The sequence below is a fragment of the Apteryx mantelli genome, chromosome Z (genome assembly GCF_036417845.1).
Source record: "Apteryx mantelli isolate bAptMan1 chromosome Z, bAptMan1.hap1, whole genome shotgun sequence".
Lineage (NCBI taxonomy): Eukaryota > Metazoa > Chordata > Aves > Apterygiformes > Apterygidae > Apteryx > Apteryx mantelli.
The window spans coordinates 86,239,929-86,256,765 of NC_090020.1; the positions used below are offsets into that span (position 1 = coordinate 86,239,929).

Here is a 16,837-nt window from a genome sequence, read left to right on the forward strand (position 1 = left end):
TGCTTGGCCAGTTCTAGTCACCACTTAACTGCACAGATGATGAAAACCAGGGGGAGCTGAGTATCATGTGTAAAGTTAAATGGGAAGCAGTAACGTGATAATGCAAGGTGTTCGGTGCTGTCCTTTCTAACAGGACGTGAGTTGTTGTAACTGTGTGCTCCTTGTTCCGCCCACTGCACGCTTATCAAATGTCTTGTACCCAAAAGTGTCTGAAGTCTTCTTCATTGCCCCCCTTTCGCATCCTAGTGAGGCCTGGTTCTCTGGAGGGAGAAAGTACTCGTTCAGAAGCCTCGTGTTTAGGAGCAAAGAACAAGTTACAGCTGAACTGGTCTGCCAGCAGACTGCTACTGTTCATGGCAAGTCCTAATCTCCCTTCTGCTTTCCTTGGCCTTGTTCTTGGCTTTGAAGCTCATCAAATCTTTCACTGGGCCTAAATAGGCAGAAAAGTATTTTTAGCTGTGTAGTTGAATAGAATCAGCTCACCAAAGCCACCAATAAGCACTGGAACTTGTTCAGGGGAGAGAAGAGCAGGACTTCCCCTTTCTTGGCAATAGCAAATTGAGAGAGAAAGAGAAAAGCTGCAAGTGGTAGAATTGTGGCTTGAAATATATTGACAGAACATTTTGAAAGAAGCCTTTTGTGCCTCTTCTCTGGCTTACATCTGGCATTTTATGCACTCAGTAAACAAAACTGCATGGTAAAATGCCTTTCTAGTAAACTATTTCTTTTTAATCTGGATATTTACAGGTACACGTGAGAAAAGATGTAACTGAGCCTGTGTTGGTTTTGAGGAATGAAAAACAAACCAAAAGAAAACATGGAAGGATGATTAGCTATGCATTCCCCCCACCTTCCTGTTGAGAATTAGTAAGTAGAGACTGGGAATAATGATGACTGTTTTGTGACTGTCACAGGATCATAAGTTCTACAAATTTATGTATTTCAAACACACAGATTTCATCAGTCTGTTTCTTAAATGCTGAGAGCTACATCTGAAATCAGAGTACAGAAAATGAAATTACTTTTCTAGAAAACTTTTTTGCAGAAGCTTTTATAAAGTATTGCATTGCTGGGACAGGAATGTACAAACCAACTAATATTGCCCTGTAACTGCTGCTGGGTAACTGTTGTCTGTATTAAAACAGTATCTGACTGCCAGAGGTCGTTTTAGGGAAGGAACTCAGATGCGGAAGGAAAGATGACAATTTTTTTCATGACATCATGCCTGTCTCAGCGTGGATCACCGTGAATTTCCTGTATTTTTGCACTAGCCTGGATGCTGTATGTATGCAGTTATGCAAGGCGTGCGTATGCCGCGGAGCTTGAGCCAGGACTGCTGCAGGCTCTCAGCACAGCTTACCAGTGTGGCACTGCCTGAGCTATCACAGCTCTGCTGTTTCTGGTCTGGAGCAGGCTTGTGCCTATCCAGCTCACAGCAAAAACATTTATTCATCCAAATGTGCAGATACTCCTTGGGGTGCTGGTAGCACAGGAGAGGTGTGCTCAAAACAAGACCTGATGTCCTAAGAGTACTTAGATATTTTAACACACTGAGACTCCTTGTATCCTTCTTGCGGGGGTATATAGGACAAGACACATAAGACACCCCCCACTTTTCCCTTGATGCTGAGGCAGAGCTCTAGTTTGCTGTTTAGAAAACCTTTTTCATTAATTCCCCTTTGGAGAGTCCTCCCACCTGGCCATAGCTGTGCAATTCCTCATTCCCTGGGCATTTTATTAGCCCGAGAGTCATTTATTCTCTCTCCTGTGCCTCTAGATGCTTCTTTTTTTTATCTATTTCTGTTTAGTTACACAGCTTTCAGTCCCTGATGTGGTGTTTCAGCAGAACTTTTTCTCGGTTATTGTAGCAGACAGACCTGAGTAACAACATCAAAGAACTGCTGCTAAGCTGACATTGCTGAATGTTAGTATTTATTAGCTTTGTATTGGTAAGGTATGAAAGGCCTTAGTGATGGAGAGGACCCATAGTGTGAGGTAGTATGGTGTACAAGATAAAAGTACCTTAAGTATGTGTAACCAAGCACCAAGCAAGTGATGTTTGCCTGTTATAAACAACAGAAATACAAAAAAGAACATAATAGAATAAAATAAAAAATAACACCAATAAAACAGCACTAGTTGGTAAGTGGAGACAACTTGTTTCACATAAAAAGTTGTTTTAACATGCAATCAAGAGTTTTATGGTTATTAAACAGTATTTCAAAAAGCAATTTGATCCCTTACATATCAAAATAAAAAAGTAACTTTCTGAATGTATACACTAAGTGCTTCTTGCAATTCTAGCTAGAATTTGGTTTGCTTAGAAGTTAGAATAGAAAAGCTACCACTCAGGAAAAAAAAAGTGAATATGTAAGTAAAGTGCTGAACAGAGGTAACAGCTGTTTTCAGGATGATGCCACTGATGTTCTTGTCATTGAGGCTATGTCAGAGGACAGGAATTTTATCGAACTATAATCTTCTGTAGTGACAGTGGGGGAAGAAAAGATAGGCAGAAAGATAAAGACCGGGATTTGGAGGAAATAATTGGGATAAAAATAAAATAGCTGGGATAGTTTAAAGGAAAGTCATTGTTTCTCAGCAAGTTACAAGAACTGTTTGTTGAGGATGTACATGAGTATTTGTGATTGTGTGTATTTGCATATACAGGAAATCTTTTATGAGGAGAGCACTTCCTGAATTACAATGTATATATATCAGTAAATCTGACCTGAGGAAGGTAAAGGCTTTGATGAGGAAAAGCATCTTGCAGTTAGGTCTTGTGAAGATCCTGCCTGTGGTAAGAAAATGACTTGGCATAGTGGGACGTGGTGGGAGGAGAATAGACAGAATTTTTGTCTGTTTTAGGGATTTTTGCCCTTCAAATGCTTAATGGGAGAGTCCACTGTAATACCCGTTTTGAAATGGAATGACTGTACACTGCAGTGATCTTTCCTGCTGTAACAGTCCATCTGCAAATCTCACTGCATCAGTGCATTCACACTGATAAAAAAAAAGGGCTGATGTAGACAATCTGGTAGTTTCAGACTCCAAATAACATGAAGGCTGGCCGTGCTTACAGCACAGGTTAATGTGGTTAGAATTTACAGCCTTTTTAGTCTGAAAAAACTGCAGCTCCATGGTCACTCATTATCAACCTATGAATTTTTTTCTGTGTAACTATGTAACTCTGACACTGTCAGAGAAGCTTTGTTATCCAAAAGATGCTTGTCGAGTCTCAGATTTATATAACTATCTGGACTGTGAAAGCACTGAAAATCATAATGGGTATTTTCTTTCTTGTTGATCATGGATTCTATGTTAGTTTTTTACCATAGTTTTCCATTACTGTGTGTTACCCAAAATATTTGGCCAATATTATTGTTGGAAGTTCTCACACTGTGGAGGGGGAAATGGGAAATTTCACAAGGAAATGAGAAAAACTTGTTATTAATTCTAATTGACCTGATGCTGCCAATGTGAATTGCTGAGATTTTCAAAGCCGTACCAGAACAGAACAGAGAAGACTGCTGAGGAGAGAAGAGCTCTATCTCATGAGGAGAAAAACATTTTTTTTAATTTAGGCTTACTAACTTGGGAGAGAAAGACTTTAAACTAGGATTCGTGGGAACTGATGACAAAAGCATGTGAAAGAGTTTTAACAGTGGAAGGTAGTCAGAGGCATAGTAGCTATGGATTTAGGGCTTTTTATAAAAAGATTGAAGCAGTCCAAAAATACAGGATAGTGAATCTGTCTGCTTAACATTTAAAATGTCTGTGTACTCATGCAGGATGTATGAAAACTAAATGGAAGAATGTACAAGTTTCCATATAAAGTTGTGATTTAGGCAACATGAATGTTAACTTGGTGGGATATTTCATTTGTTAATGAATTAATAGAGAAAAAAGTAGTGGTGGTTCTTCAAGAACAGTGGAGGGAAAGAGAAAATTTCTCTATGAATGTTTATCTCTGTTGAAGTCTAGAATATAGAGGGAGATGACCTGTTGAAAGTGTCTTGATCATAATAAAGGGAGAAAAAAGCCTGAGTGTTATTATGTTCAGAACCTATCATTAAAGACCACCAAACCAAGAAGATAAGATGGACAGAACTTTTTTGTGAACAACTAATAATCATTTAATTTGATGAGATATTATTTAACCAAATATTTGTTGGGAAAAGAGTAAATAGACCACAGAGTATCCAGAATATTTTTAGAATGTGATGATGCCAGTTTTTGTTGCAGAAGGTGAAGATAACTACAAGAATTTTCTTACAGGGGTTTCATGATTTTTAGAATGAAAAGGAGGAAGAATAGAAAAAAAGCACCTTCAAGAAATTAAAAGATGTGGTTTGCAAAATCCAGTGAGAAACAATCTAAGGAAGAAAGGTGCTCAGGAGTTTGGCAGTTCTTAAAATAAATATATATGTTTAAGATATATTTACAGGCTATACAGATATGGAACAAGGAAAAGAAATATAATTTGGCTTGTACCCTTGAAAGTTCTCCAAGAAGGAAGCATAAAGGAAATAGCTGGAATTGCCCTTAAATATGAGTCACCATGAACTTTTGTGCTTTTTGGAAAGTCCAAAGCACAAAAATGAGAGACAAGTAGGAAGACCTGTCAAAGATGATACAGTAACTCAAAAGTTCCTTATTCCTTATAGCTGTAAGGAAGGACCCAGGAAAATCTTGGTTGATTACTCCTCTCCAGAGAGTAATAAATGATGTCAATAAAGGCATACCATTTACTTAAAACATCAACTGTAATCAAACAACTAACAACACCTTTGAAAAGGGTGGTGGATTATGCTCAGATTACGACAGGGAAAACATGATTGAGAGGTATTACGCAAGTTACCTGTGTTCAGTGGACCGTGCCTCCCGGAATTAATACTAAACTATGGAGAACTGGCTGAAGCTATCTTAGAGTTGTTAGCAATAATGTCTAAGAACTTATTGTAGTTGCATAAGAGACCAGTAGCTACAAAAGTACAAATAACGTGCCTGTTTTTAACAAAAATGCAACTAAATTATGCCCAAGAGATACAGACCAATAAGCTTAACTTCAATTTCCTAAAAATTCAGAAGGACATAATCAAACCTGGAAGATATCAAGGAAATGAGAAAAAAGAAAATCTACAGATTGTAATGAACACTGTGTATCAAACCAATCTAGTTTCCTTTTTATGACAGGGTAACAGACTGAGGATAGGGGAGAAGAAATGTCATGTATCTTGACTTTAGCAAAGCTTTTGACACTCTTGTGTACCTCAAAACAAGGAATCATAGTCTAAATTAAAATACGTAAGGCAAGTGTTACGATGGTTGGAAAGCCATACTTGGAGAACAGTTAACATTGAAGTCTATTGCTATTCATTATTTTCATTAATTTGGTAGTGTTAGAGACGGTCCAGAGGAGAATGACTGAAATGGTCAAGGAGACCAAAGAGCTGCATAGCAGGGAGAGACTAAAAAGGCTGGGACTCTTCAGCTTGGAGAGGAGAACATACGTCTGATGTTGCCCGAAGCCCACAGTGCGGGAGCTAGGGAGGACTCAATGAACCTGCAGGACATTTGTTTAGGATGGAGAAAGGAATGTTCTTTTTTTTATCCAGAAAGCAGTAAATCTCTGAGGCTGGGGGTATCAGCAGGTTCAGAAAGGACCTGGAAAAAGTCATGGACTTTTTTATGGAGTGAAATCTAAAGGGAAGAGGCTATTCCTTTTAGCCTCCCTCATCCCACAGTTATGTGTGCTTATAAACTATGAAAAGAGTAGCCTGAAAATAGTAGCCAGCCTATACTGTCCCTAAATAGCATCTCTTAATGTCCTTTGGGAGAAAAAATACTGGGCTGGTTGTATTGTTGGCCTGATCTAGTAGGGCATTTTTGTATGTAATTAGGTCCACGTATGGGAAGGACAAGATGTAATAGAGTTTAGCTACAGCAAGAGTGATTTAGGTTTGTGAAAACCTTTTTAACAATAATAATTCTTAAGTGGTGAAATAGGTTGCCAAATAAGTTGTGGAATCTCAACGTTTTTTGTGGTGTGTAAAAGTGTATTACACAACATCCAGAAGGAATAATTTAAATGTATTTGGACCCTTAGCATAGGTGAAGAGACTAGATGACTTCTGAGGATTCCTTTCTGCCTTTTTAAAAAGTATTGGATGGTTCAGCTTCTATCTCATTGTCATGTTGTGTCTTAGGGTTCATGAATAACGTTAAAGCTGAATGGGGAAATTGTCAGGCCTTTCTCTTGTAGTTCAGTAGAGTTTTTTTTATTGCAACACATTTTGCCATACTAAGTATCATTACTGTTACTATACAAAAGATGATGAGTCATTTCCCTGGGCTCTTTCGGTAACATAACTGAGAACATATCGGAATTAACATTCTTGTGGACTAATCTATTTCAGCTTTACTAAATGGATAACCAAGCATTTGAAATGCACGGAGAGAGCATACCAAGTTCTTCAAAAACAGCAGAGTGGCCAAAGAAAGAGGTACGAGTCAGCTTCTGTTATGATGCTATCAAAATACTATTAATAGTCAATTTGAAGGTTAAACCCTTGCTTAATAAATATGACATAATCAGATACTATTACTATTATATACTTTTTATATATGTGTGTGTGTATGTATGTATGTGTATGTATATGTGTGTATAAATATATACACACACTATTAAGAAGGTCCTACAAGAAAATAAAAGCTCTAAAGGGCTGCTATTGCTGAGATCCTGACATGGAGTAAAATGTCATAGCTCCATGTGCATTCGCTAGGATCGGACTATGAGGCATGATTCTCCGGCCCCATTTTAGTTAATAGCAAAACTCCTATAGCTACTGAATAGAACAGTTATCTTTGGAGGATTCCCCATTGATTTTAACAGGAAGAGCTACTTAAAAGCTGATCCCATGGTAATGCTTAATGTCTCTACTTAGTTAAGTATTTGTGTACTACTTTATTAAAAAAAATTTTTTTGCCCTTGAGAAAAGTAATTCTCTGTAATTTTCCCATTGAAATTTTTGCTTCTTGGGATTTGAATTAACTTCATACAATGAGGGTTGGCATATCACTCATAAGCTGAGACATTTGCAGTCAGCACAGTGATGCTTCCAGACTGTAAATACACCCAGGTTAGTGATTCCCTCACAACATAACCTGTTCCACACATTGTATTGAGGTTGAATGTTTTATATTAGTTATTATTATGTAATATGTACAGTAGTCTCTCTATTTTTAAAAATAATTATTGAATTGGTGCCACTACTGTGAAAACGCTGTAAATTAAATGTCATTCAAGTCTGAAAAGCGGAGATTTTGTATGCATTTGAGTTTGAAGTGTTGTTCTCTGGAACTGAGGAGACTCTGCGTGGTCTGAGTACTACTGTTATAGTATTTAATTGAACACAAGCTTTAAAAAAGGAGTAATTTAAACTATAAAAAGAATTATTACAGAATAGAATAGGGGGATATTTTGAGCACTTTTCTGCTGGCAAGGGAAATTTATTTGTAGAAGAGATTTTGTCAAATAGATTCATGAAAGGAGGTCATTTTGTTAAAATTGCTAAGTAATTTTCAATTTTTTCATTTCTGATTGTACAGCTTAAGAAATCATTGTACATAGCTTGATTTTCAGGCACTCATCATCTGAAAATCAGGCTTTTAAAGACAGATCAAGCTGTGCAACCAGAATCACCAGAGTTCTAAAATTTGGGCCATAGAATTTATTCATCTGAAGCCGCAGTTTGTAAGAAAAAAGATAAAGGGGCAGGAAACTCTGAAAATCCTCACCAAGGTGTTGCTTTGTTGTGCCAGAACACTCTCTACAATTGCAAGGTGGATGACGTTATGAGAGCATTTAAGAGCATTTTTAGTGCCTTGGCCATCTATAAAGAACTTCCGTGCTTATGTATGCCAAGGTGCTTCTCTGCTTCATCCTTCTTCAGAAGCCTGAATGTCCTCAGAGGAAATTTTGAGTAAAGAAATGATGCAAAGAGCAGTTTAATACAGATGAGATTTCCCCCTGCTGGCCCATCTTCCCACCAGGGAGCTGGGCCATTGAGAGCCTTCTGTGAGATATGAGGCAAAGCAGAGACAGCGTTTCTTCTTCCTCGCCCCACAGGCAGACGTTTGCTGTGAGCTGATGCTGCAGGTCTTTGGAGTCTTGAGATATAGATTAGAAACAGTAATGAAAAAACATTAAGTGTTTGGAAGACCATGGGATGAGGAAGATGTGCTTTTACTTGGTGAAATAACGAAGGGACAGCCACAATCTGATGCAATTTGATAACATACTCTATAAGGTTTCCCTGTGCTGAGCCCAGTAACTTGGCTAAATGTGCGTGTTCCTGAAAGCTTTACTGTTTTCATTACAAAGGAACTATCAGTTTTTCCTGTTTGTTATATCTGTTACTGATTTCTTTTTTCTAAAAAAAACATTTCAGGAAAGAAAGAGCTCCTGCTCCCTAATGAAAATCTTTCTAGTTTGTCTGTTGGCCTGTGTTATCACCACCGCAATAGGAGTGCTGGTCCTGTCCTTGATCTATACAGAAAGCATTGGCTTTATACAAAGGACAGTTGTTAAAAATGATGACACAACCTCCCAAGCACCAGCTGAAAAAGAGGTGGATATCAAATTCCGGTTCCTGAATCAGCTGGGAAAATCAAAGGTAAATTGTTCTTTTTGTGCAATAATATTCTAGCATTATATATAGAAATATAATGAATTCATCTCACCTAACTTTAATTATTTGAGCACTAGGTGTCCAGTCTAAACCTGTCATTCAGGCTTCTTTTATAATCAATGAAGAGAGATAAAAAGTTCATTCCATTTCATAACAGATGTTGGAGGTGATATGGGACCTTGGAGGTTCCTTTGGGATTCTGAAATTATAGGGTAGGAAATTCTGAGAAATATAAATGGAAAGCTCAAATCTAAATATAAGCTGAGTAGCACACTAACATTTTACTTCTTATGACTGAATTCAAGCAAATTCTTATTTTGCAAGAAAAAATGAACTCCATGGTCTTTTTTTCAGTGAGTGAAAATGAATTAACTCACAATGTAATGAACTCTAGCAATTACATTGTTTCTGTTTAATTGTATTTTTGTACTTACAGAAATGTATCCTTTCAACAAGCTCTAAAGGCATGTTCCATCTTACGAATATATCTTTACATAGAAAATAATTTCTGATTAATTTTTATCACAGCTTTTCAGCAAAAAAGAGAAAAGGATAGATTAGATAGTAGGACACTTAAACTGATTACAGCTATTCTAGTACTTTTAGGTGCTAGATTTATCTATGTAATACTCTTGAAACAAAGGTGTTTTTAAGAGGAGGGCATCCCTTTTAATATGCCGTTCCTGAGTGCAGGGTGATTTTTTCAAGTATAAAGAATATTCTAGAGACAGTACGAATATTGGGAAAGGAACAGCTTCAGGTACGAATAATTTGCAACTGTTTCCACAGCCCTAATTCAGGAAAATATCTTACTCAGGAAATTTTCTAAATGTTTTGAATCTAAAAATTTAAGCATAAACTGATTTCCTAAATCGGACTCCAGAATGACATAAAAAGAGGAGCAGATATTTCTATCCTTAATACCACTATTTAGCTCTCATTTGTAGAAACAATACCACTACATCATAACATGAGAAAGTAATTGTGAAATGTGACTAAAATACATGCAGAAAGAATCCTCACTGAGAAAAACAACGGGTCCCTTCAGTATTATTTAGACTAGGCATCTTCCAAAATATTTTTGGATTGTTTGGTCACCACTGCCCACAATTAATAAAATTCTCTTCTGTCACTAACTTTACAGGTACATCGTTTCCCAGGAGGTGATATTCAGTGGGCAAGATTCAGGAATGATGTAAATGAATATGAAAGTGTTGAAGAAATGGAATTTGGAAAAAGTATCAATAACTTTCGCTCTAAAATGACTTTTGGAACCTTACGGATCAAGAGCAATGGGCTTCGGGTTCCCCACTGGCATTTTAATGCTAATGAACATGGCTACCTGCTAAAGGTATTATCTGGTTATTTCAGCTCTCCCAATTGGATTTGCTTTTAAAGCATCATGTACATATAGAAAATGTACATATGTAAATAAAAATATACATATACATTATATACGAATGTTAACCAGTAATAAAAGTAGAATTATCATTGATTCACGTATGGCATGAGTTTTATTGCTTCAGATGACATTTTTGAACTGAGGTGCTTGAAACAGACTATTTAATGTTGTTACTTGCAGAACTGTCAAGCACCTGTAGCTTCCAATAAACAACTGAAGTCAGCAGAGATTATGGATACCTGTAACATGTAGAATTTTATCTGTTTATCCAAGAGCTTATAATGCTTTAGGTACTTAATATTTTAGAGCCATTATAGAATCATAGATTTGAAGGACTGTTAAGGTTCTTAAGAAAGCCTCTGGCTTCATCCTGTATATTGGTGCAGGGTGAGAATATCTAAGCGTTTCTGAAAGGGCATTGAATCTGTTTTTAAAACCTTCCACGAAGGAGCTATTACAAAGTCCAAAAATAGTTGTCTCCAGTGCTTTATAACACAAACCGCTAGAAAGTTTGTGCTGCTGTACAACTCACATTTTTGTTTATTGCAAAATTTCTCCTTGTTTACCTCCAGTGGCTGTGGAGACCCTCTGATCATCTTTGTTTCTTACAACAACTGTTTATATGTGGAAGACTATTTTGTTCCCATGTAATCTTCTCTTTCCTAGACCAAATACCCCTCCCTGTTTTTCCCAAAAAACTCTCCTTTGAAAATGTTTGCCCTTTCTCACTTTAGTGTCACATTTCAAATCTTTAAAAATAAATAAAGAAAATAAAAACGATAAATACAAACTCGCAGTGAGGAACAATTCGAGATAGCATGTTAATCTGAAAAATAAAAATCTTTCTGTGGAAGCACAGGTACTTAGATGTATCTTGATTATTAATTATATTTCTAAGAGGAATTGTTCATATTTTTATTAGAGTATAACTGAACAGCTCCAACTGGATGGGGGAATATCCTTGGAGTGAGGCATTCTACAGACACCTGGCCCTTCTCCAGCAATTTTTGGTCAAAGATGGCTCCTTTATGGCTAGTGACAGCCTCTTGAATAAGAAATAGCTTAAATACGAGCAATGTGTATTTGTCATATGTTCTTTAAACCTTCTAAAATTTTGTCACTTAAAATACTATTCTGGATTCAGTTTCACAAAGGCTTGTTAGAGACAGAACACTGATATTTGTTTTCCCCTAACAGCCTTCAGATTCCTTGAATTATTGATTTGCCATACATAAGTTACAGTGAATAAAGTCTCTGAGGAAACTTTCATTACTATCGTTATGTTACAGGGTACCGCCTGGGTTGGAGTAGTTGATGCAGATGACAGCGTGGTTACCACATACAATGTCACAGCTGGCCAAGTGATCTTCTTCCCTAGAAACACTTTGCATTGGATAAAGAACATAGGAAAAGAAGAATGTTTGTTCTTGCTTTTTTTTACGACACATGAAGAACTTAAGACCTTGGATGTAGATGATGCATTTTTCTCTACCCCAGAAGATATAGCAGCAAGAGCTTTAAAGGTCTGTATGATAGGATAGCTAGCCTCTATCTAACCTTCTTGACATTGATATGTCAGGTCCAGGCTTTCTGTATCTTTTTTAGGGAGGTTCCCTAACTCAGCTGGTCTCTTCAGTCCCAACAGTGTGGAAGGATGTACATATGTCCCTTGTGCAACACTGTGCCACCTTGTGTGTTCCTTTACAAATACAGAGAAATAAATGACACGGTTTCCTCCAAGAAACTTTTTCTCCTCCCCTTTTCACACTTGTCCCAAACTCATGGAGAATTCTCCACAATTCCAAGGACAGAAGGGAAAATAACACAGCGAAGTCCAAAGTAACTTCCCAATAGCCTCTTAGTAAATGTTGTGCTATCAAGAGGTCTCATAGGAAACCATAGATAAGGCCATCTTCTTGCTAAAATTTCTCTCATTTGCACTGACCTGTTGCCAAGGTCCCTTGACCAAGAATATGGCCACAGAGCTTCTGCTCAGACTGAGGAATCTGCATGTTCAAACTGTTGAGTTGTGACAGACCTTCTTGTCTGTGAAACAATCTGATGGGAGATGGACCAAGTTAAATCTACTCCAAATCTGTGTCGTAACTGAGAGGCAAGGGCAGAGCAAAGGAGCAAAATGAACTATTCATAGGGCTAAGCAGTTAAAGAGATGAGGTATGTCCCCAGGGCAGAATTTGTCTACCATCAAGTGTTAAGGTGGGATACTTGATGAAGTACAAATTTAATTCCCCAGTTTGCTTTGTATATCTGCCAACTTAATATGTACTGTGTGTCCTGCAGCCGCAGGGTGGAGTTAACTTTATCAGAACATTCAAGAAGCAAACAGAAGATCAAGCAATTAACCTCCCACCAAATTTACAAGAGCTTGTACAGAATGCCAGCTATGTGCAATCTCCAGACAACCTTGTATGGCGGTACTTCTACGACCTCAAAGGTACACGTCTAAGAACTTTTTATGTAAGAACTTTCTGTGTTTACAGAGGGGAAGATCTGTAATTGGTTCACTGAAACATGCAATAAAAAGTATATAGAAGAGTGATAAGTATTTAAGGAGGTAAAAAAAAGAATGGGAATAATTTCTTATGCAAAAATGGTGCTGTTTTTCTTGATGGTATCTCTAGTTACTGCCCTTTGAAGATGTATAATTTGGCCCTTATCTCACTTCTACTGTTTTACCCTACTGATTGAAATAGTCTTTTGTTTTTATCTGCAACAGTAGATGTGAGAGTGCAATGCCAGGGAGCAGCAGGGCTTCAGCACGCTACTGCCCAACTAAAGGTTCTCTACTGATGTATCTAACCAGAGCTGATCTGTTCATTGCTATAGTTCCCTTAAGCAATAAGCACCTATACTTTTCATCCATAGATGAGGATTTTATAGGCTGGGAAGCCCTGAAGAAGACTAGCTGGAGAGTGACTGAGCTTTTTAGAATATCTGGTATTTGCATATGAAACTGCAATGAATAAACATCTTAACATATACCTAACGATGCCCTCCCTTTTCTTTTACAAAAACAACTTTATAAACAGCATTGAATGATATTCACTGTTTGTTTTATCAGCATTTGTATTAAACAACTCTCTGTGCAGACTGGACCAACTGATTAACAGAGAGCACCTAATAAACATAGATGACAGATTTTAATTCTAAGTACAGCTGTAAAAAACAAATGTAGGTCCAGAGCTCCACACACAGCTGATGGAAATTAGAAGAAACAGATATGTGACAGAAATCTTTGCACTTGGGTCAACATGTTCTTTGAGCTAATCCTCTTCTGTAACAGACAGCTAAAAAGTGGCCAAGTTCTATGAAAGTCTCTTTCTCTGGCCAGGACCTATACATTTTCAGCAAGGAAGGCACAGCCCATAGCTAGACTTATTAGCTGTATTCTGCTTGAAGATCTAGCTATACCAAGACAGTGCTTCAAGAGACAAATATGCCAGATTTGCAGCTTGTTTGCATTGGTGGGGCTTTGCAAAGTGTTGCGACACACAATTAGTGCCATAAAGGTTAACATGAGTTAATATACTGAAGCTTAGTATGTTCTTTAAGTGTATTGTGATTGATAGTAATCGTATTTGTGACAGGAAAAAATGTTGTATAAAGGCAGAGATCTGCTCATGCAAGAGATAAGTAATTTAAATTCAGGAAAAAATTCTAATATGAGGTTTTTATTATGGTGATCTGTCTGTACAAACATACAGTAAACTGGATTAATTGTTTCTAATGTGCATAGTGTCTAGTGCACAGAGGAATAATAATCTAAATGAGCTTCCTTTCTGGATCCAGAGGCTCATAAGATTTGAGACCTGAAGTTTAGTACACAGTGATGATTTGAGGTTGGCCACCTTGTTGAAAATGCTCATTTGGCTGTCTCTGTTTTTTTTTAGGGTCAGCAGAATATCCTTTTCCAGGAGGAATCTTCCAGTGGGCTCGCTACCGCATAAATGGAACTGGATTAAACGAGACAGAGAAAATTTTTAGTGAGTCACTGAATAAGGTATGTGCTTTCAGTTGGATACTGTAGCTATTTAAACATAAGGCATAGTATGCAATGCGTGGGGGTTCATCACTGCTTCGTTTTATTTTGGGGATATAACAAACTTGAGGGATTTTCTGAACATTTTTGTTTTGCTTTTCAGCATGAAAATACCCTTACCTTAGCAACTCTCAGAATATTCAGCAATGGACTGGGGCAGCCTCATTTCCACTTCAACGCTAATGAGATGGGTTATGTCATTAGTGGCTGTGGAAAGGTAATTTGTTACATCAGTGACTGGAGTTTTGACTGTATAACAGCTACAGAGCTAATAACTGACTCCCATCCCTGATTATTAACAATACTACAAAACTTTCAAGGTCTGCTCATTCCTCCTTTGTACAAAATTTTTCTCTCTGTTACATTTGTGGAAGTTTGTCTAATCAAAATGGAGTTACACAAAGAGCAGAACTGGTTCAGCAAAAAATGCCCATGATAGGAATTCTCACTCTCCTGGATACTGGGAGTATGAAATAAAAAATAGAAATAATTTTGATTTAGTGCCTCTAGGGAACAAATAAAAATTTAGTGAGAATTAAGAATTAGGATATGGTATTTTATTTTATGTCTTTCACTCAGTGCAAATCTGAAATGCAAAGGTAACTGAGATGGGATGATGGAACTCCATAATGCAAGGAGTTACCATGTTCTTACTCGGGAATTTACCTTGGAACCCTATAACTGTTTGGTGTCTCAGTGAAAGTAATGACTCTGCACTAGCTGATTTCATTGCAATGTTGGGACCCTCAGTGTGTTTTTTTCCAATAATAGCACACTGAATATTGCTATTGAATATTGCTGTTTAACTTGCTATAGGTTGGCGTTATTGCATCTGACGTCACCACCAACTTCAACATTGACATTGGAGATGTCATATTTTTCCCTGTTGGAAGCCAACATTATATCAAGAGCGTATGTGATGAGGATTTATTTTTGATTCTAGCCTACAGTACAGGCAACCAGGTGAGAATTCATATGGACAGGGAGTAAAAAATGTTCAACCGTGCATAAGCGTATGCTTTTCTTATGCATATAAGCCTTATGCTTTGGTGCACACCTTTCAAAAGAAATTCTAAAACTATCTCAATACACTGACAGTGAAAATTCTGTTCTGGTGTGAACAGTTGACATGCAACACCTACTAAAACTCTGTACTTGTGAACAGCAGGTGAAGAAGACAAGGAACAGGTCTGTGGGAGGGAATGGTGGGCTCCCACATGTGTGCCTATATGTATGTGTGGAAGAGAGAGAGGGATGGAGTTCAGATCATGCTTGTGCGTGATGTGCTGTTGGTGTTTAAGAGACAGAGCTGGTCAGTGGGTGGACTGGACAGGCTGTGGCTCCTCACAAGCCCAGGAACCACAAAAGGGAGAGATCTTCACAAGCCTTGAACAGGTCTCTATGCTAGCAGCCAGAGCAAGGGTATATTAAGCTGAGATTATATGTACCTGATGATACATATAAGGCTTATAACGAGTTACTTATATATTTTTATATTCATTCATGTTCATGTTGTATTTGACATGCACTTTAATATTCCATATAATTAATCTTGTAAAAATGATCAAGTCATTATGATTATTCTTCATAAAATATTGTCTTTTTCTTTATAGCTGGAAACTCTTCGTATGAATGACTACTTCCATGCAACAGCAGATCATATCCTTGCTCAGATTTTTTTCAAGGAACAGAATGAGTTTAAAAAGATCCCAAAGGCTTCTAAAAAATCAGGCAAATAACCTATGTTAGCATTTAATCACTCCAATACTTTTCACATTTGCCGTATTTCTAGCAGTACTTCTTGGTACCTTTCCTGCTATTTATCCAGAGATGTTCAGAAAACAGAAGAATTTCAGGTCATTACTTGTAAAAAGTTTTTTCTAATTGTATTTTTTAACTTGTTTTATTTATAGTGCAATGTAATTTGATTGTATATCAAAGTAACTTCTACCACTGCAGTTGCCTTTTGCTCTGTGTATCATCCGTTATCCCACTCTATCTCTTCCCTTACAGTACTGAAGTTTACATTGATTTTCTGTATTGTTGACAGCACTCTATCTAGTGATGCATAAATACAGTATGTTTACACAACTCAGTCTCTTGCCTGAAATCAAGTGTTGTTATAAGCACCGCATCTAATTGGACTGCAGGAATGAGCTCTTCATACATTCATGTTGTATTCCCTTTCCCTCCCCAAACTGCAACCCCCTCAGTGAGGCACTGTGAAAGAATTTAAGACAACTAGCTTCTTTTTATGGCTTTGCCACTAAACTGCTATCTGATTTTGAGCAAAATATTTGAGGCCAGATTCATAACAGAATGTAGAGCCAGTAGCAGCTACGCTGTGTGCTAGGCACCCATGCTCCCGCTGCTAAAGATGGGGAGCATTTGGCCCCAAAGAACTGGGTCAGCAAGAAGCAAGGATGATTTGACACGCTGGCATCTATGCCATTTTCTGGTGACCCTTAAGCTCCATTTTGCCAGGTAATTATACCCAAGAGAATGGCTACGAAAGGGAAGGACAGAGATATTTTTTCATTTTCCATGGGTTAAAGCATTTTTTTCAGGGAAATGATCTCTGTCTCAGGAAAAACCTACTCAGATCACGTGCTTCAAACCAAATCAGGGTCAAAGCGGTTTACTGATTTCTTATCAACACATGATAAGCCAGGATTCAGTGAAATA

General features: G+C 37.5%; 1 protein-coding gene across 1 annotated transcript; it reads left to right on the forward strand.

The window, feature by feature from the left end:
- Positions 1 to 90: 90 nt before the first annotated feature.
- Positions 91 to 16,243, forward strand: LOC106486961 (oxalate decarboxylase OxdC). Its single transcript, XM_013945644.2, has 12 exons — positions 91 to 356; positions 748 to 867; positions 2,668 to 2,797; positions 6,417 to 6,503; positions 8,451 to 8,675; positions 9,835 to 10,041; positions 11,382 to 11,615; positions 12,394 to 12,547; positions 14,004 to 14,113; positions 14,256 to 14,369; positions 14,969 to 15,115; positions 15,766 to 16,243. Exons 4-12 carry the CDS (start codon positions 6,426 to 6,428, stop codon positions 15,889 to 15,891), a joined length of 1,395 nt encoding a protein of 464 aa, XP_013801098.1. The 5' UTR covers positions 91 to 356; positions 748 to 867; positions 2,668 to 2,797; positions 6,417 to 6,425; the 3' UTR covers positions 15,892 to 16,243.
- The last annotated feature ends 594 nt before the right edge of the window (positions 16,244 to 16,837 follow it).